This window comes from Corvus moneduloides, chromosome 2, assembly GCF_009650955.1.
Source record: "Corvus moneduloides isolate bCorMon1 chromosome 2, bCorMon1.pri, whole genome shotgun sequence".
NCBI classification, from domain to species: Eukaryota; Metazoa; Chordata; class Aves; order Passeriformes; family Corvidae; genus Corvus; species Corvus moneduloides.
Window position 1 is genome coordinate 87,503,291 of NC_045477.1, and position 23,516 is coordinate 87,526,806.

At 41.9% G+C, this 23,516-nt stretch overlaps 2 protein-coding genes across 3 annotated transcripts; both read right to left on the reverse strand.

Moving 5' to 3' along the window:
* Positions 1–243: 243 nt before the first annotated feature.
* Positions 244–12,329, reverse strand: ASMT (acetylserotonin O-methyltransferase). 2 transcript variants are annotated; one of them, XM_032100200.1, is made up of 8 exons: positions 7,865–12,329; positions 6,354–6,528; positions 5,042–5,171; positions 4,301–4,369; positions 3,676–3,794; positions 2,764–2,904; positions 1,446–1,568; positions 244–845 (listed from the first exon to the last, which is right to left on the reverse strand). In XM_032100200.1, exons 1-8 carry the CDS (start codon positions 7,934–7,936, stop codon positions 607–609), a joined length of 1,068 nt encoding a protein of 355 aa, XP_031956091.1. In that variant the 5' UTR covers positions 7,937–12,329; the 3' UTR covers positions 244–606. The 2 variants fall into 2 exon arrangements, with proteins under 2 accessions (XP_031956091.1, XP_031956093.1); XM_032100202.1 differs by having other exon boundaries at positions 244–818; positions 7,865–12,323.
* A 2,529-nt stretch (positions 12,330–14,858) lies between these two features.
* On the reverse strand, positions 14,859–22,817 carry AKAP17A (A-kinase anchoring protein 17A). Its single transcript, XM_032100203.1, has 4 exons — positions 21,374–22,817; positions 19,152–19,300; positions 18,255–18,495; positions 14,859–16,881 (listed from the first exon to the last, which is right to left on the reverse strand). The coding sequence occupies exons 1-4, from the start codon at positions 22,133–22,135 to the stop codon at positions 15,985–15,987; spliced, it is 2,049 nt and encodes a 682-aa protein (XP_031956094.1). The 5' UTR covers positions 22,136–22,817; the 3' UTR covers positions 14,859–15,984.
* Positions 22,818–23,516: the final 699 nt, after the last annotated feature.

A 23,516-nucleotide genomic window follows, 5' to 3' on the forward strand; every position in this document is an offset into this window, starting at 1 on the left:
TTCCTACCTGTTCTGTAATAAGAATCCCTGGGCTGCAACCAGTCACTAAGGTGGCAACACTCTTTCATAATTTAAATCAAAGTCTACAGGAAATAAAAAAATTAATATCATTTTTTTCATGCAAAACTCCCCAAGGCTCAGACAAGATTTCTTCTGGAACTCTGAAAAGACCACAAAGAGACATAATTTGGTCTATGTTTTATTATACCAATACCTCAGGAATAAAAATGCAGGCAAGAGAGCTCAGTTCAGGGATTAGTTTTATTTTGCAGGAATTCAAGTACAAATTCAGCTCTGCTTTTCGTTAAAATCAGAGAGACTGATACAAGCTGAAGCAGGCCCACTACATATTTCTTTTGTGGATTGTTTCCTGTGGAACAGGTGTTGATTTCTTTCTTTCCCTCCCAAAGGCAAGCCTAGCAAGACTGCCACATTTGCAATACACGCGTGTTCAAGATCTGTTATTAGTAATTCTTCTGACAATGTATCAGCTTACAAAAAAGTTGTCAGCCTTAACTAAAAGCTAAATTGATCATTCCCCCCTAAGAAGAGAATAGCATATTTCTCCACTTTTTCTGTCTTGTTACATACATAAAACACGTACTACTACTTCCTTCCTAAAACAGCATCATAGAGTTTTCCAGTCCTCTTGACTTGAATCACTCCAAAGCCAGCTGCCTCCAGGAGCTTGCTGTACTCTTCTGCTGTTCGCTCCTTCCCTTCTGTCTGGACCAACATATTCATTGAATACAGCTGGGTTTCTACAGGCCCACTTTTATCTTCATTCAGAAGCGATTCAACCAGCAGCACTCCACCACCTGGTGGAATGAAGAGAAAACCACACCCTGACCGATGAAAAGATGAGCTATTTTTGAGCTGTTACTTAGGATCCTGACCTTTACTTTCAGGAAGAAGCAGCCTCTACATTAAGTCATATTTCAGCATCACAGAAGACACTGAAAGAGCCAAAGCATCAGAGCATGTCTCTGCTTGGCAATGTAGGTATTGATGTCCGAGGGATAAATGGGTGCTAAGCTGACATTTCCCCAGCTGAAATTCACAGGACCTTACTGATTTTGCACAGAAGCTGACTCTTAGGCAGTGCTTTTGAAACTCTGAGGGTTCATTGGGATGCTTAATAGGATATTTTACTATGATGTATACACATATCTAAACAGTACCCAAAATTCTCAGTCCTTACACTTCATGCCTTGAAAGAGGAGTCCCTGCAGAAAAGGAGACAAAAACTGGAAGCCAAACAAAGAGGTCTTAGGCCAGGTGCTATTTGTCTCAGCTGCACATAGCTAGCTCAGGGAAGCAAAGGACTGAACCAAGAAACTCTCACACTGAAAGTCTATCACCCAAACTCAGCATCAAGACTGGTGTGCTTCACATTACTGATGAGCGAGACACTCTCTGCTCTTCAAGAGCTCACACCTACCTACCAGGTTTGCAAGCTTTGTAGACTTTTGCCAGCAGTTGTTTGCATTTATCATCATCCCAATCATGCAGTATCTTGGATAAAATATACAGTTCAGCTTCAGGAATTGAATCATTAAAGAAGTCTCCTGTAAAGCAAGAATACATGCATTACAAAACATTATATCCCCACAACACTGAGAGCTGAGTTATGCAAGTATTTTTAGTTCTGTTCAGCTCTGGGCTTGCCATGTCCTTCACATATATCATACAGCGATGGAATTACCAGGTAAAAGTCCTATATTGCACTGGGTAGGGAGTTTTGCTCTTGTTCAGTCTCAAGAAGATCTAAAATATTTAAAGGCAGCAACTCATCCTGAAATAGCCTTTGATGCACAGGAATGCATTTGAGCTTAGGCTTTCTCCAGTGACAGAAATTCAGATTCATAAAGCATTAAGGAGATAGGTTCACATGGTTTCTGTCATGAAAAAGAAGGAAAGAATATTGCCTTATCTAAGAAAACGTTCAAAGATCTTTGGTAATCATGGAGTTACTTCATAAATTTGTAGGTAAAAATACACATCTCTCACCTCCTAGCACTAGCTTTGTCATGCCTTTTGTTTAGCACCTGGTGTACTGCATTCAGATTTTTCTCTCAGCATTTTACTGTGTCATTTCTTCTCCCATTTTGTTGCATCTTCGTTTTTATACACTCCCTTCTCTCCTGAAGGCTTCTTTTCTCTCTCTGAGCTTTGAGCACTACTAAGCAATTCCAGCACTTTGAAAATTTTTGTAAACATTAAAAATGAGATCTCCCTATAATCATTTTCCCCATAGATGGTACAAAGACTACGCAGGATCAGTGGCCTGGGCAAGAGGAACATGAGCTAGCTCACCCATTTTCATGGTATAAAATATCTTAGGACTTGAAAGTAAATCAGTCATGACCAGAGAAGGAAAACAGGAGCATGCCTGGCATCCCTCACATCTACCAGGAGGTTTGCATGGGAGAAAAAGGGAGTGTTAGGGAAATTTATAAAAAAGCATGGCAGGTTTCAAAACTGCAGGATGCTTTTTTTATTTCTAATGTACCTTCTTCTGAAGAAATTAAATAGTTCTCTCCAGGAATAAAGAACTTCTGTTGCTGAATAACTGAGTTGTGTCTCTGATAGCTCTGATGGACAACTGAGACAGCTGCAGACCTAGGCTGGGAAGGCTGCAGCCTGAGACACTGTCCCCATAAGGGGCAGCTGGAGACCTGAGCCTCCAGTATGATACGTCTGAGCAGAGCCAGGGCTCCGGAGCATCAGCTGTGAGAACACCACACCACTGTCCACACCTACCTTCATGGAAAGCGATCTGACACTCCTCACGGGAAACAAATTGTTCTTTGGCCACTTGCACAACTTTGGGCAGGTCATAAATTGTGACAGTAGAATTTGGATACAAAGAAACACACTCGCGGGCCAAAGCTCCTCCGCCTCCTTTGGGGACAGTAAAAAAAGGTCAGCACTGACACAAAACCAACCTGTTCAGTGACACCCCCATGAAATCATATAGGCAATGGTGCATTCAGCCTCGTGGAAGCTGGCAATGTACATTTGCATCCCACATGTTGCTGAAAGGGAAGAGGAGGGGCAGGAGAGGCCACGGTCTCCATGTGTTCTACAGGAAGTTCCACGGCTTGCAGCACCCAAGCATGTGGGGTCAGCCCCAGCCCTTACAGCTCTTATGCTCCCTACTAGCCAGACCCAGCTGCGGGTGCTAGAAGGTGAAAAATGAAGAAACAGTCACTAAACCAGGGTCTGGGGAAGAAGTGAGGGAGGCCAGGAGGGAGCCTGCTTCATCCCATGAATCCTGGCAGCTCTCAGCGGTGCTGGGACAGCAGAGTGCTGTAGGATAAGAGGCTGTAGGCAGTACCTCAACAACTGTGACTGAAAGGGAAGAAGGAAAGGGTCTAGCATTCGAAGAATGCATCAAGCAAGGCATGAAAAAATGCTAAAGCTGCCACAAGGGAATGAGTGACTACTCACATAAGTGAGATTTTAGAGAAAAGCATTCAGCTTCCTCATGCTCTCAGCATTTTCACATTTCTGTTTTTAACCCCACCAAATCAGTAAAATGCTCCTCATATTGCTGAGATCTGTCCTGCTTTCCATTGTTTTGCCCATCATATAACATAGTAGTTGTTTTCCTCTACAGAGCTTATAAAAGACAGTTCAGAGGCTTTTTAAAGAAGATCTTCTGACACTCACCTCCCAGGTCATAGATCTGCGTGAAAGGTGAAAGGTCAAATGCAGCAAGAACATCTCTGCCACATATACTCCATACTGAGTTCTGGCCAGCCATGAATTTTAGCATTTCTTCATCTGATCTAGCAATGCAGACACAGCACAGAGAAAAGGTTCCTTACCATATCCCTGGTGATTCCTATCATATAACTGCTACTACATGTTTTAGCTTAAACGATAGTCTCTGGTTTTATTGACACAGAATATGTCCTCTTTGCATATAAACCTACCTTGAGTATTACTGTAGCAGGAGGGGACAGCTATGAATTCATGCATTTAAATAGGGAATTAAGACTAGTGACATTCAACCATGTATTACGCTGCTCATTCTCAGAATTTCCAAGGGATTTTTTTTCCCTCAGCTACCATTGCCTCTGTCAGAGATCTGTGATGTTTTTCAGATTAGGAAATTATATACTTCTATTCAAAATATCAGTGTCCCAGTAATAATATTGTTGAGAAATAAAAACATTGCATGACGCTGATGAGAGGAATTCTCACATATTTAATTGTCCTGAGCCATAACTAAAAACATTAGTTTTATCCAAAATAAGAGGAATAAAATTTCTATAAATAGTCTAATGATTACCTGTACATCACTCCAAAAGGATCTTTAGATGAAATGCCAAAAGCTCTTTCATATTGGTTCCTTCCTTCTCTAAAATAGCAATTTAAAAAGCATGTGAGAGTGCTGATATATTTCTCACCCTTTCACAAGAATGACCCTTTCAAAGTCAGGTTGGGACGGCACTTTGAACAACCTGATCTGGTGGGTGGCATCCAGGGTAGGAAGGTTGGAACTAGATGATCTTTAGAGCCTTTTCCAATCCAAACCATTCTACGATTTTGTGATTTATGGGAACACACCTGAAGTAAAGGTACAAGACTGGTGCAATCATCACCATCATCTACACTGTGTTTGGTCATCAGTTGCAAGGACTGGAACAAGTGAGACTCCAGATCCACATTTAACTGCTCCTATAAGCCTTTGCAACAGAAGGATCCTTAGCCACCATTACTCAGCATTTACTTTGTTGATGCCACCTCCAGTAAGAGCCACTGTAATGATAAAGAGCTTTCCTGGAGGTGAAACATAAAGAAATATGATTTCTAGATCTTCTCTATAATGAGAGGGAAAAGGAAAATAAGAACATACACAAATGGAAAACAAGGGGGAAAAAAATCCACACATATTTGCCATGTTATCTGTTGCTTTTAGTTTCTGAGAACCAGCCAGCATCTTTACTGAGCTCTTCCCCAGAAACACACCACTCAGAGCAGCAACACAGATGCTGAAAAGCAACAGACAGCACACAACATTCCTTCTTACCTCACAGCATCAGCCAGGTACTGCCAGCACAAGTAGACTGTGTTGGAATAATACATCATAATATGATACTGAGACTTTGGACTTGATTTTGTAAGGTAGATGTTGGAAATTTCTGTGTTTCTGTAGAGGGCTAAAGGGTAAAATACATTTATTTACTAACATACACGATATAACACCTTGTCAGGTCTATTGTACAGCTTGGTGTTTATCACCACAAGATGTCTGTAGAGCCAAAGACACAGTTACATTACTTCTACAACCAAATCCTTCCACTGCAATGACCAGTGAGTGAGGGCTGCTGAAACGTGTGTTGCCCCATCAATCTGGGTAAACACTATCTCCCTAACTAACTCCAGCACCAAACATTTCTTTCAAGGAGAGCAAAATAAATGCCCTACAAGTGTTATCATTTACATATGGTCTTCTGCTCTCAGAGGAAGCTTTCAGTGTGCTCTATTTAAATGAGAAGCCTTTGCAGACAAGTCTTTTTTCTGATCGACAAGGTCAGCAGGTGGGGGGCAGGTCCCCAAAACATCAGGCCAGCGACCCCTACCCTCTCTCAGCTCACTAGGGCAGAACTTTCTGCAGACAGGACTCCCAGAAATCTCCCCCACTCCCTCCAATGCATCTGCAGTGGCATCACTCACCCACAGGACTGGCGTATCAAAGGAATAGATCCTGCTCTCCCCAAACACATTGGGCAACAGCTATAATCCCTAAAACAGAGCATGCCAACACAAGGCAGAGCAGAAGACACAACTTGTGAGATTCTAGCTAGTCCTGACCAGCTGTCTGATGGCCAGAGATCCCTTCTGTCCAAGTGGACTCCATGTTTCTGACATAAGGACAAACTTACATCACCTCTCAGTTCTGATCAATAACCTAACAAAATAGTTCACATGGTAGTAAAAACCAAAAAAAACCCCAAAACCTGTTTTTAAATCATGCTGTTACCCATCAACCCTGGCATTTTCTTTTAAAGTTTAAAATCCTGCCCATACTCCAGAGATTTCTTGAGACAAGCTCTGAAGAGATCCTGAATATCTTCTCCAAGGTCACATGAGGCTCATGCACAAAGAAGTTTAGGGATATAGAGCCCTGCACCTGTGTTTCACTTTATTCCTCTGATGATGCTGACATTTGCTTCTTCTCTTTCAGCTGAAGAGTGAATCCCAAGAGTGATTCTCTCTTTCTTCCAGCTACATTAACTGACTTAACATTTGGTATCACCTTTGCCCACACATCTTACCTCACTTTCAAAACCATCAGAGGTTTGTCTTTTACCTTATTCCCATTTCTCTGCCTTCATTACCTCCTTCTTGTGTCATCTCTACCGTCAAGAGCTTCAATCCCACACAGGCATCCAGCAGTCTTGCCATCCCTATGGTGCTGGCCCCCAGATGTGCAGCAATGGCATCTGAAGACAGAGGCTTTCCTGACTCCAGAAGAAGATCAAACACCCCCAACTCACAGGCAGTGAACATAACCTGGGGTAGGGAAAGGTGGGACTGAAGGATTAGGTGAAAGCACTAAAGCCTACTGCATTTCACAAGCTGTTTAATTAGAAAAAATATACATATAATAATCTTTATTTCAGATGAACTTGTATTTCATACAAACAAGTCCAATTACTAAACTGTAGTTTATCCAAGCACTGATATAATATACTGTGCATGCATTTCCTTTTTAGTTTTCCAATGAAGCCAGCCAATGCTTTTTGGCTTCCAAAAGTCCACATTTAGAGATCAGGTTTTGTGTGTAAATGTTCCTGCCACTTCCTTAGTTTAGGAGCACATTCTTACATTCTCCTGGAAAGAACAAAGGCAAGACTTGGTGGTGGGGGGCTTGCTCTCTGTCTATGTTTCTGTTCTTTAACTAAGAGTCTAACACGTGCTTCGGTGAACCCTGGAGACTCTCTCATGGCTTGCAATAGGAGTAATATCCCATTCTATGGACCTTGTTTTCAGGGTCTGATGTGAAGGACTACAGTGGTCTTCCAGAAGCAGGGAGTTTCCTCTCATCCAGAAGAACTGCTTCATTCAAGCCAGCAAATTGCCCAGTGTTTCCATAGAGAAGGCATGTAACTTCTCCAGCAATATCTGTCAACATTCAGACAGACATAGCTAACCATTACATAAAAAAAAAAAAACCACCGCCATCCTTCTTTAGCTATACACAGTCAACTTTACAAGTATTAGCCTATTACTCTGGTATATAAACACTCCTGAAACGGTAACAAAGACATCAATTCAGTTGATTGCCTGTATCATTTGAGCTACAATTCCTGTACAGTGAAGCTCCTTTTACCTTGAGTAAGAACATGGCTTAACCAAAGTTGAAATTGTTTCTCAAAAACATGGTACTAACACTGTTAATTTGGAAAGCATTGGGCACTTCTTTTTCTCACAAGGTGATTTTTCATTATCTATTTTTTCTCTCTTAATTGTCAGCTCTGCCTTTCAGGAGCGTAAGGTGCAGTAGTATTTGCACAACCCAAAGAGCATTCCTTCTGTTACCATGTTGGCCAGAGATGCAGCAGGGGACAGCACGAAACTAAGTAGTAAATGAGGAAAAAATCATCCACTGCACTGGATACTATAATTTTATGCCTGTGAGCTTAAGCAAATAATGTCAGTAAACGATAAGAAGTGCAGAATTACTAGTTTTACCTTTGTGCCTTAAAAATATGCTGTTTGGAAAAACAGTCATTATACCAATGCTTTCACCTCTTCCAAAGACTTACATTTAGGACCTAAAGAGAAATCCTTGAATATTTCTGTCTAAAGAGGCATACTCTTTCTAAGACTGAGTTATATTTCTTACCTTTGAAATTAAAAATCCATTGCTGTATTGCATGATGATTTGAGGATATTCAAGGTCTTCTGTGGAACCCATCTTCCTTCTGGACTGAGATACAGATTTCCTGGCCTTCTTAATTTAAATAAGCTTCTTTTCACCAGACACAAAGCACACCAGCTGATCCATATAATCTTATTGCTTCTGAGAAACACACTAGTTACAAAATGTGTTAGCTGAGTTATTTGGCTTTGATGTGCTCTTCTATCAGGTTCAGCTGTTTCTTCCATCATCAAGTGTAAGGCTAAAGAAGCAGTGGGGATTAAAGCTTGCATTGTCAGTTCATCAGTCAGCAACACCTTAGTACCTCAGAAGCACTTGAAACCTTGTGACAAGCAAAACAGGAATTAGTACAGAAGAATATCAAGAACCTGAACTCAGTGCGATGCACCAGAGTTCACAAACCAAAACAGAATCTTACTTGGGACTTGAAACTTGGTGTGATGGGCACAGTCCAGGGGACCCTGGGCTGGCAGTAGGGTATACCCTAAGTGCATATATCCCTAAGTGCAGAAGCAGCAAGTCCACAGAGAAGCTGTAAGAGTCTGTTTGCTGTTTTCTCATTGTGACTAGTTTGCTCTGATGATGATCACTCAGGTGAAGCCTATGAGGAATTAAATCTACCCTTGTTACTTTTCTGTGTTTTGCACATCCTCTCACCCACCCTGATACCAGGTTAGAAAGCAATAGCATTCTTGATATGAACTGTTTGATAGCAGCATCTCAGCAGGGGTGTCCTACTTATGCTTCACCATGTTTTGACAGAGCAGGGTGCTGAGGGATGACAATACATTTTACTTTTTCCAGCTGATCACTACAGTCTTCCTCCCCTTCTCTGCAAAACTAACCCTAGGCAGCAGAATGCCTTTGGGAAGAAACAATGAAATGATTACCAAGTGCAAGATGGGGAATGGATTTCAACTTCACACAGGACATAGCTCATAGGTCTTCATCAGAAATTAAACCCCTCGTTTACTGTCTTGGAATCTTGCTGCCCCACTGTTCATTTCTCCATCTTGTAAATGCCTGACATCCTGCCCATCTCACCTTGGGGCAGATGTGACAACGCTCAGGTGAGGAAAGATCCTTTCCATCAAGGAAAAGACTCAGTTTTTATATCACACATTTAGTGACCCTTCAGGAAACAATGTTAAATGAGACCTTATTTAGGTAATACACTGAAGGCAAAATGTTACAAACCAGAATTTTTTTCAGTGGCAGCTTTCTCCATGCTTCAGATTCCACTGTATAATCCTTCTCTGAATCTGTATTTTCCATTGAAATTCTTACCTTTCAGCCAGAAGATGTTCTATTTCTTTCAGCGAGTAGTGAAACGGCAACTTTCTTTCAGAGTTAGCTGTTAAAGTTAGTCAAGCAGATGTAACAGTTTTCAGCTTTTTTCCCCCTCTGAAAGCAAACTCAGACACAGTACCTGTTCCCCAGGTTCTAACACCACAGTTCCTTTGTTACCAGAGTCCTATGTATGAACATAACAAGAGTTACAGCAAACACCAAACTGCAGAAACATGTAGAACTGCTCCTCCTGGCCAGCACAGCCTATAAACATAGTGCTATTGTCTTGTTAGTGCACCACATTCAGTGTTCAGTAGAGATTAGACACTAATATTCTGTGTATTTTGTATGTGCAGGCTGGACATCCCAGCAGCAGCACACCTCTGACAGAGTGACTGTGAATCTGTGCAGCTTGCATTCAACAAGACACTGAAGGTTTCAAATACACAGCTATATTCATAATGGACACCTTTCCCTGCTATCGCCAGCTCAAGGAGAGCACATGAGCTCAGTTACTATTTATGAACTTCTGTCTGCATATGCAATAAGCTATCAGCAGAGTTCATTTATTTGGACAAATCTAGATCCGCTCTTGGTGAACACATTACAGCTTTTCCAATGCTTTGGTTTATTCCTAAAACAGCTCTGTAGATGGAGAAAGTTTAAAACTTTCTCACTAAGTCTCCATCTGCACGGGTAACCAAGTCAACTTATTTCCCTCAATAACATTCCCTCTCCTCCAGTGAAAACAGAGAACTAAATTGTACATAATCAGACATCACCAGCCAAAGATAACTATTGTTAGACAAAAAGGTTAGAAAGTTGTATGAAAATAAAAATATTTCTCTTCTAAAGGCCAATTCTACCTGCTACTGAGAAACTGGCGCAATTTCACACAAGCATAAGGATTTCCCACTCCTGGGATCATAACAGCTCTTCAGCCCCAGGCCATAAATGCACTTCACTTAAGGCAAAGTTATATGGTACATGAGTCTCCACTAATAAAATGACCACACAGTTGATTAAACACTCTTGAAGTTCTTTTTCAATTATGACTAAATCTGTCTGTTGAGGACACCAGTTATAATCATCTAATGGGATTACTACTAGTAGTGAGATGTAGGGGAGGAGGCTTGCAGATAACCCGCACCAGATTGAAAAAAGCCACATGCAGTGTGTAGCTGTTTCCAAGTAAATTGTTAGTGAGGCTTAAAGCTTAAGCTCCTTTTAAGCTACAAATGCATTCATGAAGATGAAATTGCAATGGCTTGCTTTCTCTGAAAACCCTATCGAGTTTTCTCTCATAGGGCATAGACCACGTACAGGCTAAAGCCCTTAATTTACCACCACAGTTCTATTTCAGTGATGCATTTTTCTTTACCTAAATGACTCACTACAGACAAATGCTATACAAAAAACAATTATGTCATTTTTGCATAACATTTGAAAGTAAGAAATTATCTATGAACAAAGGAGATTTAGCAAAATGAATGTGTCTGCCAGTGAAAAATGGAAGATGACACTATTTTCATACATGAAACCTTCCTTATAAGCAAAACCGACAAATCCCAGGGATGTGACTACAATGAGTTTCAATAATGCCAGGAGGGAGACAATTGTGCCTTGCTATCATTACTAAGTCTCTAAGTATGCCCAGCTTATAACAGATGCCCTGGAAGAGCACTAAAATAATACAGTTTGGGGCCTTTTTTTTAACAATCCTAAAAAGCCAAGATACTCAGTATCATATTTTTTCTTTGAAATAAAATATCCAGTTTTAACAAAATGCTCCTTTTCTTCTTTGTAGCTTCTAATTATTCTCATATTTTACAATAAATGCTTTTTCCTAGTAACATGACTATTATTTCCATCACTTTGGCACTGACCAATTTTTTTTTCCTGTTTTCATCACATACACTAATGGCAAACACTTGGAGTGAGCAGGAAAATCTGTATATCCAGCTCATTTTCTAAGCAAACCCTCCCTTCTCTTTACATTCACTTACAGTAAAAACTCTGACTGAGAACATCTTTTAAAGTGCATCTCAGGCAATCCAGAGTTGTTCTTGGTTTAACTCGTGGACTGCAAACAATGTCTCAACAAATAATTCAACTAAATAGTCATTGAGATTTCTATCAGAAGAAAGTCCCAGCAGGTAAGAATCATAGTCTTCCTGACAATAGCCAGGTACAGTAGCTAAAAGTGGTAGATGCAGAAACTTTAAAGTGAGAGAGAGAGATACAAACAGAAAACCAAGATGGATAGCAGCTGAGCCAGGCTCTGATTTCAGAAATTATTTGTGCTCTGTCAAGCATCACAAAGGAAAATTGTGGATACACAGCTGCCTAAAACAGACCATTTTAGAGGCTTGGCTTTGCTGGAGATGGCAGGAACACCTGCCTGCCCAGGGGAGGTGGTGAATAAATTCCTCATTTTGCCTTGCTTGTGCATGCAGCTTTGGCTTTACCTTTATATTATCTTTATCTCAATCCGAGTTTTTTCACTTTTACCCTCACAATTCTCTACCCCATCTCACCAAGGGTGCATGAGCAGCTGCATGGAGCTGAGCTGCCAGCTGCTATAAACCACAGCAGCAAGCCATGTGCAGTGAGCAGAAGAGATTTTTCCAGGCCTTCCCTTTTACAGGTAAGGTAGAGAGAAACAGACACCACTAAGCAATTCTTCAGAGCATTGACAAACACATGTCCAGGATCATATGCAGAATTGCAGGGAAAATCTAATCTGAAGGTGATCAATTCTTGTTCAGACACTTTGCTGTCAGTGCCTGAGAGTGACATTGCTTCATACTGTCCTACAAATAGTCCAATATCATGGACAGCACTCCTGAACATCCCTTGCAGAGCAGGTAGGTCTCACCTGGCAGGTGCCACACTGCACATGCAGCTAGATGAGGTATCAGAAAGCAATTCCAATCAGCCTTGGCCCTTTAAAAGTTTTGTAACATATGCTATGGCAAAGCATTAGCCTGTGCTAACATATGAATTATATTTTTTTTTCAGGCAGCAGGAGATTCAGGAGGTGCAGCATGTGGCAGGGAACCAGGCCAAATTCATTTTCTGTGCTGCCACTATAGAGGAAAGAATGTTGGTGCACATCACTTCAAACAAGCCTCAATAGCCCAGTATTAGATTAATACAGGATACTTGATCATTCATTCTGTGCACCCAGTTCTGAAGAATCAACTGCAACTAGATTGCTGCTTTATATAAACACTAGAGACAACTGCAAATTTATTGTGAAGCAGCAAAAAATACCTTCTGCAAATAATATGTTCATTAGGCCGGGGAAAGGCCAGATCAATGCGATGTAAGCTTACTGAAATGGGTGTTGTATCCAGAACAACCAAACCTCAAAAGCAGAATACCAGATCAAGACACAGGCAATACATAATAAAGACTAATTTGATTTAATACAAGACATCAGTGGCCAATTTTGCCCACATATTTATAAATTAAGGTATTTGCCGAACTAGTTGGTTTAATTGCTGTCATATAGAATGTAACAACATCTCTACCTCTGCTATCAAACAGGAGTAGCCACAATAGTCTGCTATATGATCCTACACAAGGACTGCCCTAAAGCTGACATTGGTGCGACATCCAGGTAGTCCTGATCACCCATCAACTCTCATTAGTTTGTGTTTATAGCCTTGTGGCACTGATGGAATCTTGTGTTCACAATTTTGGGAGCAACTGCAAAAATTCCCCTTTTCTCTGTCAGCTTTAAAGATGATGCTTCCAGATAACATACTAAATATTTTTTATACACATACCTATTTATGTCTATGTCTGTATTTATTAGGTCACTGAATAGATTACAAAGGTAGAACCAATTAGAAACAGGACTTGGGTATGGTTACAGCTTTGGTAATTGTTTTTTTAGTAATATCAATTACTTCTGGCAATTTGACTCATACATTATCAAAATTACCACAGTGGGCAGTAATCAGATGGAAAACATCACAATAATCATATTGAAGGGCTTTGGCCCTGCTCTTGTAGCAAAGCTGTTGTTTGACTGAGCTTCTTCCCGACTCACGTAGTGCAGGCTGAGACCAGAAGGTAAGAAAATTGCAGGTCGAAAGTCTGGTACGTGGAGAGGCTCATCAGCTCTCAGATACAAGAAGAGACATTCTCCTTTGAGGATAAGAACAGGACTATGCAGTAACACTGTCCATAGCAACAGGAACTTAGATTACTTACCCCTTTGAGACTCCTGTTCTTCTTTGCTTCACAAGGGCTTCAGAAAAACAACTCTCGGTTGCCACTGCCAACAGCCACAATGAGGCAGCAGCACCATGCAGAGAGCAGATGCACAGCTCCTGCCCAGAACAAGGAGCTCAAGAGCTTTGGCCCGCAAACTTCCTACCTGCAGCTCAGACCTTGCTAAAAGCAGCCTGATAAGCAGGGTTCACCTTCTCCAACAGGAGGAGGTCACATGCTCCCTTGTATCACTAGATGATGAGTACACTCCAAAACCCTATGCATCCTCAAGAGCAAAGTGGGTTCCCACTTCTCCTATCCTTCCTGCACCTCTGCAAGGACATAAAGGAGACATTGTGGTGACAGATGTGAAATCTCTCCTGGAACCAAGTGCAAAAACAGAGGTGTATTCTCACAACTGAGAAAACTCTCCTCCTGACTCACCATGTGATTTAAGAATGATCAAGAATGGCAGCATGACGCTGGGCATTTCTTGGGACTCAGTATGTGAAATAGGGCTCAGAGGTCTCTTTCACTGCTGGGCTTTCCAGTGGGCATGAACACAGGGCTGTACAGTGAAGCTGCCCAACCCATGATTTAATGGGATTTACACCCGGTATTTATACCACATCTATCACGCTAATTGGGGAAATTTTTCCACTACTGAAGGAAAACAAACATATCAGTTAAGAGTGAACCTGAACTTTCCCTAGCAACAAAGCCCGATTTTAGAGTACACTTAAACTGACAGGTGTGGCTGCCTGACACAGGGAAAGAAGCTGGGAATTGAGTTCTTAGCTTCATGAGGGAAGACTCCAGATTTTGAAAGGAGGACACAGAAGAAACAGTCCCCTCCCTTGACCAAATGGCAACACTGTAATTGGTGTGCCCCAGGACACGGTCAGCCCTCTGGGCTGACACGGCACACTGAAACCCACGTTCAACTTGCCGTCAATCAGAACCCCCAGGTCCCTTTCTGCAGGGCTGCTCTCCAGTCTCGTTCCCCAGTCTGTCCATACATCCAGAGTTGCCCCATCCCAGCTGCAGAATCTGCCGCTTGCCCCTGTTAAACTTCATATGGCTGGTGATTGCCCAGCTCTCTGATTTGTCTGTGCCTCTCTGCCTTCAAGGGACACAACAACTCCTCACAATTTAGTGTTCTCAATTCTTACCTTTTCTGTTCACAGCTAGAAACTACAAAAATTTCAGCAGCATGGTCTAGTAAGAAACAAACCCACATAGACTCTGAAAGTAAAGCAGACAAACTCAGCCAGCCAGGGATCCAGCTGAGCTCCAGCACTAATGTGCTTCTCAGACACTCCAGGAAATGGATGCACTTCGATTTCACGCATCAGTGTGAGGAAAATGGCATCTGAAGGCTGTAGTTAAAGAGCACACGTCCTGCTGAATTAACAGTTGACACAGCTGTAACACAATAGGACCATCAAGAAGAGAAGCTGAACTTCATTATTCAAATGTGCTGAGTGACACTTTCAACAAACAGGTTCTTTAAACAACATTTCTGCAGATTTTAATATACTGACACATGAAAACAGCAACTTCACTGGAAACAGTTTTCTTTTTAATTTTACCATAAAAATGCAAAATAAACTCTTTCACTGTAACATTATAGCTTTTAATATTCCTGAGCTGCATTTTAAAAGCAAAAGTATTCTTAAATGGATTTAACAAGAAACACTGCAGCCTTACTTTCCAACAACACAAGTAGAAATAATTTAGCAAGAAGGCCCCTTTTTCAAGACAATGTCTAGCTCTTTATGTACCTGAAAATATGTTTCAAGTATCCCTATGCCACCTGAAATAATTACAAAGCCAAATATGTCAACAAAATATGAGAACAACTTTCAACCATTTTACCACTGCTTGTTACTTCCTACACCAGTGTGTCTCTCTTACATGGAAAGTATGATTATACAAAGGCATTACATGCCAGAATAACTTGGGCCACAACGCTTGGCATCATACAGACATATGAAGGAATCATAGCAGTTTAAAAGGTATCCTGCATATCTTTATAGTCAGTTTTAAGAAAAATGTGAAAGTCCTGCTATCCACCTCAATCAATAAAAATCTACTTCGTTAAACATGATTTCACTGAATGCACCAGAAAACACTTTAAATCAAATCTGTATGTAATAGTTTGTCACCTCTGAAGTTCCTATAACTGGCACCCATGTATTTCTTAAGCCAAATTAGGTGATACAGAGATAAAAACTAAATACGCTAAAATTAAGGTTTAGAAAACTGAAACAGGTTGACTTTTAGCACTTTAGGAACTTGAGCACAAGCACGGTGATTATAGCTACATTGTCATAGAAACCTAGAAAGAGACAACAAAGGAAGGAAGGTCAAAAAAATCTGGCATCTCTTTTCTTGATTTCAGGGACTAGATGCAAGCTAAAAATTGGTTAAAACAACTGTGTTTTCTATAGCAGTCACACCAATGAGGTCTCGTTTACAACTTTCTGGCCCTTTTGTCCTACCACAGCCTTTCAAAGGAGCCAAGGCCTCCACTACCCACTCCAAGTGCTCCTTTGCTTACTCAGTGATCACCTCCGGTGCCTTCGTCTCCTGCTCACACTTCTGCGACTACGACTCCTTTCTCTCCTGTCCCGCCTACGTTCCCTACTGCGCGTTCTTCTGTAACGGGAACGCCTGGGGCTGGCACTTCTTCGACGAGGACTGCGGCTTCGGCGAGGGCTGTAACTTCTGCTGGAGCGTCTGTAATACCTCCTTTCTTTCCTGTGCTTTTCATCCTGGTAACTCACATCTCTTCTGTGTCTGCTGCTCTCTCGTCTACCCTTACTCTCATCACTGTTTATGCTGCTACATGAACGGCTCTTTCTTCTTCTTGGCTCTGTGCCACGTTTGTCCTGCTCACAGTGCAAGTCCTTCTTGCACATGTTCTGGTCACAGCTAGAGAGGCTCTTCTGGTCCTGGTTATTGGCGGGAACACATGAAAGTACCCCCGAACCTCTTTTGTCAGAACACCTCTCAGAGTCTGTAGTATGGAGATTCTGACCTTCTTTGACATGAACTTTGTCATGAATGCTGCCATTTAAGTACTTGCATTGAGTGTTTACACTTTCAGGGGATGCTACTTCTATTTGAGAGCCAGGAGCCAGTTTGCCTGTGACAGCCTGTCCTGAGGTAGAAGTGATGCAGCTGGATGACACAGTGTGTGGAACAGCAGTAGGGCTTTTCAGCATGTCAGTCTGAGATGCTTTGGTTTCTTCTTTGCTTTGATTAACTGCATCCATTTTCTTGCTCAGAAGATTGTTCAGTAGTTTCTCCCTCAGTTCTTTTTCTTTTCTCTGCAAACCCAGTGCTCTCTCTTTTTCCTCTTCCACACGTTTAAGCTCAGCCTCCTGGAGCCTTCGTCTCTCTTCTAGCTGCTGAAGACAAATCTTTTCTTCATTCTGTTCTTGCTCCAAAAGCTTTACTGTCTGAAAGACAGTCAAAGGGAAGGTAAGAGTAAACAAAAAATACCTGCTCATTTCCAAGTTAGAGCAACACAAAGGCAGCAATATGGCAAGAAAATAAAATCTAACAAACGGAACCATCCCAAAATAAAATCGTATTTCCTTCTTAAAGGGGAAAAAAATCAAAACTAATCAAGCAACAAAACCCACTAATACAAAACTGCTGTAAGGTGAAACACTACTGGTCCACAATTCTTGAGTAGAAGCTTTGTCTTCATGGCTCCTTAATATAATGAAAGTAACACCATGTGAAATCTGCAATATTGAAATACATTTGTCAGGGTCAACACTTGAAGGCTTCAGTCAAATTAAAAATGTTTTAAATTTTATTGAGAAGAACTTCTCTTAGATGATTGGCATTTGTGGTTCATAGATGACTTTACAATGAGTCCATACAAACAGCAAGTAATTAAATGGACAAAAATTATGTAGAAACTGATTGTCATTTTGTCAACCACTTTAAAAATTCATGATACTGGAAAAGGTTCAGTCTTTATTCTGACCTAAGTCAAGTGGCTTAGTGCAGACCTCAGAATTCTCTAAATGAAAGAAACACACTCTCTGTTTCATCAGACAACCTTTCTATCCCACAGCTACCAAGTTAAAAAGTCTGCGAAAGGCATTTCTCCCTTCTTCTAGTACATAACTGATTTGTACATAGCACTGTGAGTTCAAAAACACTCCTGAAGTGCACTGGAATCAAGAAAAAACCTGCGCTTTTCCACACAGCTTTTCGTTTCTACAGAAAATATTTCACATACAGTACACCCTAATAAGGTTTTATCCAAGTCTTAAGCTTCAGTGTTTCAGTGGAAAAATAAAAATACTGTTAGAGACAGGATCTAACACTTGAAACCTTTGCTGACAGTACTTTTCCTACAGAAGAAACATTCTGCACATTTCAAACACTGACTAATGAAAGTTCAATCTCTGAAACTGCAAAGAACAGAGAACAGAATCACAAGGCAGATAGGAAACAGCATCCAAACTGGAACTAGGGAAGGAGTCTTGCATCTTATCCTCTGTGGTTAGTTCACTTCATCATGCTCACACATTCTTTTTCTGGACTTAAGAAAACCCAACAATTAATTTACAGGTAAAAAATGCTATTCAGGACGATAGGTTCAAGTTCACTTTCCATTTACCTACAAGTGCATGTTTTACCAAGAGAGAAATACTGTTTCATTGAGCTTTTCTGAAATTTTGGTCTAAGGAATAGCAGCTGCAGAGGTAGTAAACCTGTTTAATGAACAGTGCTCCCCACCTCCTTTAAAGCCAGTAAAGGGCTTTGTTCTGCTGGGTTCTTCATTAGCTTGTGAAATAAATATTGAAGTTACCTTTGCTCTGCTTAGCAGTTCTGCAATTAATCTAATGGACTGAAGATTCCTCTGGGCTAACAGGAGCTTCCTTTCTTCTAGCTTTATCTTTTCTTGAAGTTTTCTCTGTTCTTCAGCTTGAAGCTTTTCAAGTTGCTTTTTGTTCCGTTGAACTTCACGATCTTTCTGTTTCTGCTCTCTCTTGCGCAACTTCTCTTCTCTTTTTCTCTCTCTCTCATATTCTTCAAGCTCTCTCTGCTTCCTAAAAAGAGACAAATATTTTTGCCTTTTCTAGGCCAAGTACAATTTCAAACTCCTACTCCATGTAAAATACATTTTATACTTCAAGTAAATTTGTTTCTAAATAAGTCATGTTGATTACTGCAGAACAAAAGTAGAAAACAGAATATTTTAACCCTTAGTTGTGACAGCAAACAGTCATATTCCATCTATTTTTAAAAACAAGTTGGAATTCAAAGACAAAAATGGCTACAGCGAAGAATTATTTTTGAACTACTTTGACCAGAGACAATAACAATGCATGAGGCAGCTGGGCAGAGAATTACCATGGCAAGAAGAAAAATATCAAGCCAATGAATGTGTGCAGTGGTGGTGGGTTTTATTTCAGTGACTAGGACAAAATGGTAGCTTATGCTAAAGGCCAAGGGTTTCTGAAACTAGGTGTATAATGGCAAGATTTTTAGGAAATTAAGAATTTCGCAGTTTTAATATTTTGAATTGAACATAAGCATAAGTGGTAAACTAAATAACCACACTTGGCTTTAAGTACTTCACTTTAGCTACAGAAAACGTGTGTTTAATTATTTTCTATCTTTTGATGCATATCAGTTGATATGAGGGAGTAATTTTGTTATGCCTGATTGTTAAAAATATAACTGAACAATAAGGAATAAATACCTTTCTTCCTCTTTTTGTTTTTCCTCAGCTTCTTTCTCTTTACGTTTTTGTTCTTCTCTCTGCTTTTCAAGCTCTTGAAGCTTTTGCCTTTCAAGCTGACGCTTCTTAATTGATGCATCACTGAGGTGTTTTGTTGAGTCAAAAGAAACCTTTACATGATACAATTGAAAACAGTTTTAAGGAAACAGAAAAAAAAATTAAAAATTACAACCTGACAACCCCACACAATTTTAACTTAGACCTTGGTGTAAGTACAATCAGGTGCGTAAAACTTTTTTTCAAAACAAAGGGAACTTCTCTATGTGCCCAGAGAAAGCTCCACCTCTTGTAACCAGGTAGCTGGGAACTAAACGTGTGCACACATAGCAAAATCAGATACCACTTTATATTTGTGTGTCTCACAACCAAAAATAAACCCCAGTGTGATTGAGGCTCTGTCTATCCAATGTTTTCAGTGGTTGAGACCCTGTTTGTCCCATGTGTCAGAACGGGCACATACAAACCTCTTAGTTAATGAATGCTGTTAGGGACTGTACAGCACTAGGTAGAAATAGTTTTAAGTAACAGCCTTCCTTTCTGTCTAAAACTGTGATACTTAAATTCAGCAGAAGAAATAGTTCTAAAACATTCAGCACCTGGTTTAAGCCTCCCCACCAGTTCTAAAACCCAAACTGAGGTACACTGGGCTTAAGATCCCAAGTCGTGGGAAGAGAAAGAAAAGAAAGACACACACATCTGAAAAATGAGACCTCAGAGGGGCTCAGCTTCCAGGATATGTGAACACACCTTGGTCACATCCAGCTGCATGCTGGAACAGGACACCACCAGACACCACAGCCCCAGTGTCCTAATCGCCAATTCTGAGTGCAGGCAGGCAGGGATCTATAACACATTTCCGCAGACCCATGGTCACGAACCACAGGGCAGAGGACAAAGAGCACATCCTCTGCAGTTTAATCTACCCAAGCTCTATGCAAAATGATGTTTCACTAACAAGACTAAAAGGACAAATAGGTACAAACAGACAAGGTGTTGTGACCTTGTATGACAGAGAGCTGCTGTCCTGACAGGGCAGCTGCCAGGAAGGCTTGATTCCTCTTGCACAGCCAAACTAAATTTGGGAACCCTGATCCCCTGCATGTAAATGACAGTTTGAATTTCACCAGGTCAAGGCACAATTTCTATCCCGCAAGTGAGAAGCTTTGATAACAAGATAAAAGATTAGAGTATTTTATTTACACTGACTAAACTACAATTTAAATAAGTATCTGCATGTTCCCAGATTGCACAAAGGAATACTCAAGCTTTTTTTTCTGAAATACACTCCCTGGTTTGATGAATGACTACTGGGCATACCAAAATACCTCCGCAAACATTTCACTCAACCAACACATAAATCCACAGACCACCTCCAAACAGAGTAAGTTTTCTTGAGGCCATGCTTTCAGAGATACTACCTCTGAACAGACTGCCTTGTTCCCTTCTGTCATAGCTGTAATTTCTAAGACAATGAGGTTACAGAAAATTACTTCTGGAAAACTCCGTATGCAAACATTATGAAATAAGCATAGGGCATTCACAGGAAGCTGTGCTAGGAATGAAAATTATCATTTAAATTTTTGTGGGGTCTTCCTGTATGTAAGGTATGCTAATGATTAACTGTGTATTTCCCAGGCCATACAGGCCACATGCTACTAAAACTTTCAGTTCTGACCCTTGACTGGTAGACCTAGTTCTTAATGCAGGGACCAAATACAGAGGCCGTGAAATTCTCCCCCAAAATGTCTCTCTGTAGTGAACACATGGAAGAATAAAGCACTTTACAGTTAAACTTCTGGTGAAATTTGTCTGAACTTTTTCAGAACTGGAATTTTAAGTGAAATCACGATTTATAAAAACATATTATTTTCTAAAAAATTTAGAAAATCGTGTTCATGAACTTGATCCTTCCATAAGCAGTTCTCATTTCTAGAATTGCCTTGTCAAGAAAAAAGCAAAAACCCACTCACTTTGCTCATGTAGTCTAACAACATATTTTTCTGCCAACATTTTCCTTTAAAAATTGTATTATGTCTGTCCCATAAAGCTACATTAGTGCCGCCAGTATCGCCTGTTGTCATCACTATGGTTTACAGATAAAGGTTTCAAGCACTATGGAAATAACATTTAGCTGTACTTGGGCTTTCATGTGGGTTCCCACACAAAAGGCTGCAGTCTCTCACCTTTATATTGCAAGCCACTGCTTTGCCATCATCGCCCTTGTACATCAGCTTCATCCCTCGCAGGGCATTCATGGCCTCGATGAATCCTGCGTACTCTCGGTACTGAACATATGCTTCAAAGTTTAAATGGCCTCCAAAACTGAAAGTGTGAAAATTCCTGCCAGTCATTTCTTCTCTGTAAGGGTCCAGCATGGGTATGTCCACATTACGGATTTCTCCAAATTTCTGGAAAACTTTTATAAGGACTTCTTCACTTGGCTTTTCCGAGCCAGTCTCCTTGGCTGCAAACCACTTACAAGGCAAGCCCTCCAAGTGAATAGTATCTGGCCTTTCCCCCGGCAAGGTTTCGTTCATATCTTTTGCATCACGGAAAAAAGAGTCCCAGTCATGTCTGGTAGGAAAGTCAATCTTGTATTCCGCAGCACGCACTTTTAAAATGTCAGAGAAGCCGCTCAGCTTTATTGTTTTGCCATCAAGGCATGCCAGAAAAGATTTAACCAAACTTTTGTTCTCGACCTCTCCTTCAAACCTAATGAAATCCATTGTGCTTTTAGAAATCCGCAGAGTGGAAAACTGATGAGTTTGCACCATCCCCTTCAATCTTTCCATCACTTCCCAGTTCGAAATGGATTTTCCTGGTTGCTTCAGCTGAGGAAGTGCCACACTGATGGTCATTTTGGTAATGGGTTTAAGGTATAACCCACAGGGAGCACAGAGCTCTACAGCTTCTGATGTATCATGAACTATTGTTGCAGCAGCCATAACAAAGAAAAAGCATAGGATAAAAAAATAAAAGATGCAAGTTTAAGTTGCAGGCCAACAGTAGTCAAATAAAATAGCCCTTATCCATAAATAATTTAATTCTTTGGCGATTTAACCATTCCCAAGTTAAAACGATGTCTCTTAACACAAGAGTGAATTAGATAACTACAACCGAGTAGTACAAACATCTTAAATTACTTTACAACCACTAGAACCTGTAAGTAATTAAACCTCTGTAACGCCTCTGAATAGAAAACAAGAAGCTGATGACAATCTTAGGAATACATGAAGTTGGTATGTGATGGCTCAGAAAGCAGCTACCCTTTCTCAGGAGGGAAGGGACTGGCGGCGCGATGTCACACCGCTCCCAAATCTACTTAACAACCAGTGAACCCCAGCAGGCTGGCGCCGAGGCGGATCTCACGTTCTCCGGAAGGAAGACCTCGAAGGTGTCTGCAACGAAAGAAAAGCGCCCCTTTTATTTAAAAGCCCGAAGCCCCACCGCCCCTCCCTGCCGGCAGCGCCGAGCAGCCTCCGCAGGGCAAGGCTGGGCAGCACCGCGAATCACACCGGAGCCAGCGGCCAGCGCCGGCAGCTGCCCCCGGCGGGCGGAGCCCGGGCGGCGGGGGACACGCCGGGAAGACGCCAGCAGGGAAAGCGGCCCTCGCCGATGCCAGGGTGACCCGCACCCCCCGCCGTCGGCTCCTACGCGTCCCCTGGCAGGCAGAGCCCCGCTCTGCGTCCCTCGCTCCCGCTCCCCGGACGGGACTCCCCGCGCCCGCCTCACCCGCAGCCGCCGGGACGCGTCACCCCGCGTGCGCCGCCGCTTCCGCTTCCGCTTCCGCGCGGCGCGGCGCGAGGCCCCGGCCTGCGGGAGCGCCTCGCGGCGGCGTGACGGCGCCGCCTGGCGGCGGGGCGGGAGGGGGCGGGTCCGGGGCGCGGGGCCTCCGGGGCGCCGGGGAGCTGCGGCCGCAGGGACACTGCCGTGCGCTGCCCGAGCGGACAGCCGGCATCTCGGGACAGCTGGGGCACGGCATGGCAGCTTCCCCCTTTCACAGAATCACTTAGGTGGGAAAAGAACCTCTGAGTCATCCAGTCCAACCTGTGACTGTACACCACCACGGTAATAGACCGTGCCACGTCCAGCCTTTCCTTAAACAGCTCCAGGGACAGTGACTGCACTGTTTCCCTGGGCAGTCCCTGCCAATATCTAATCACCCTTTATGTGAAGGAATTCCTTCTAATATCCAACCTAAACCTTCCGTGGCACATCTTGAGGCCTTTCCCTCTTGTCCTGTCGCTGGTTGCCTGGGAGAAGAGACCGACCCCCACCTGGCTACAGCCTCCTTTCAGGTGGTTGTAGAGAGCGATAAGGTCACCC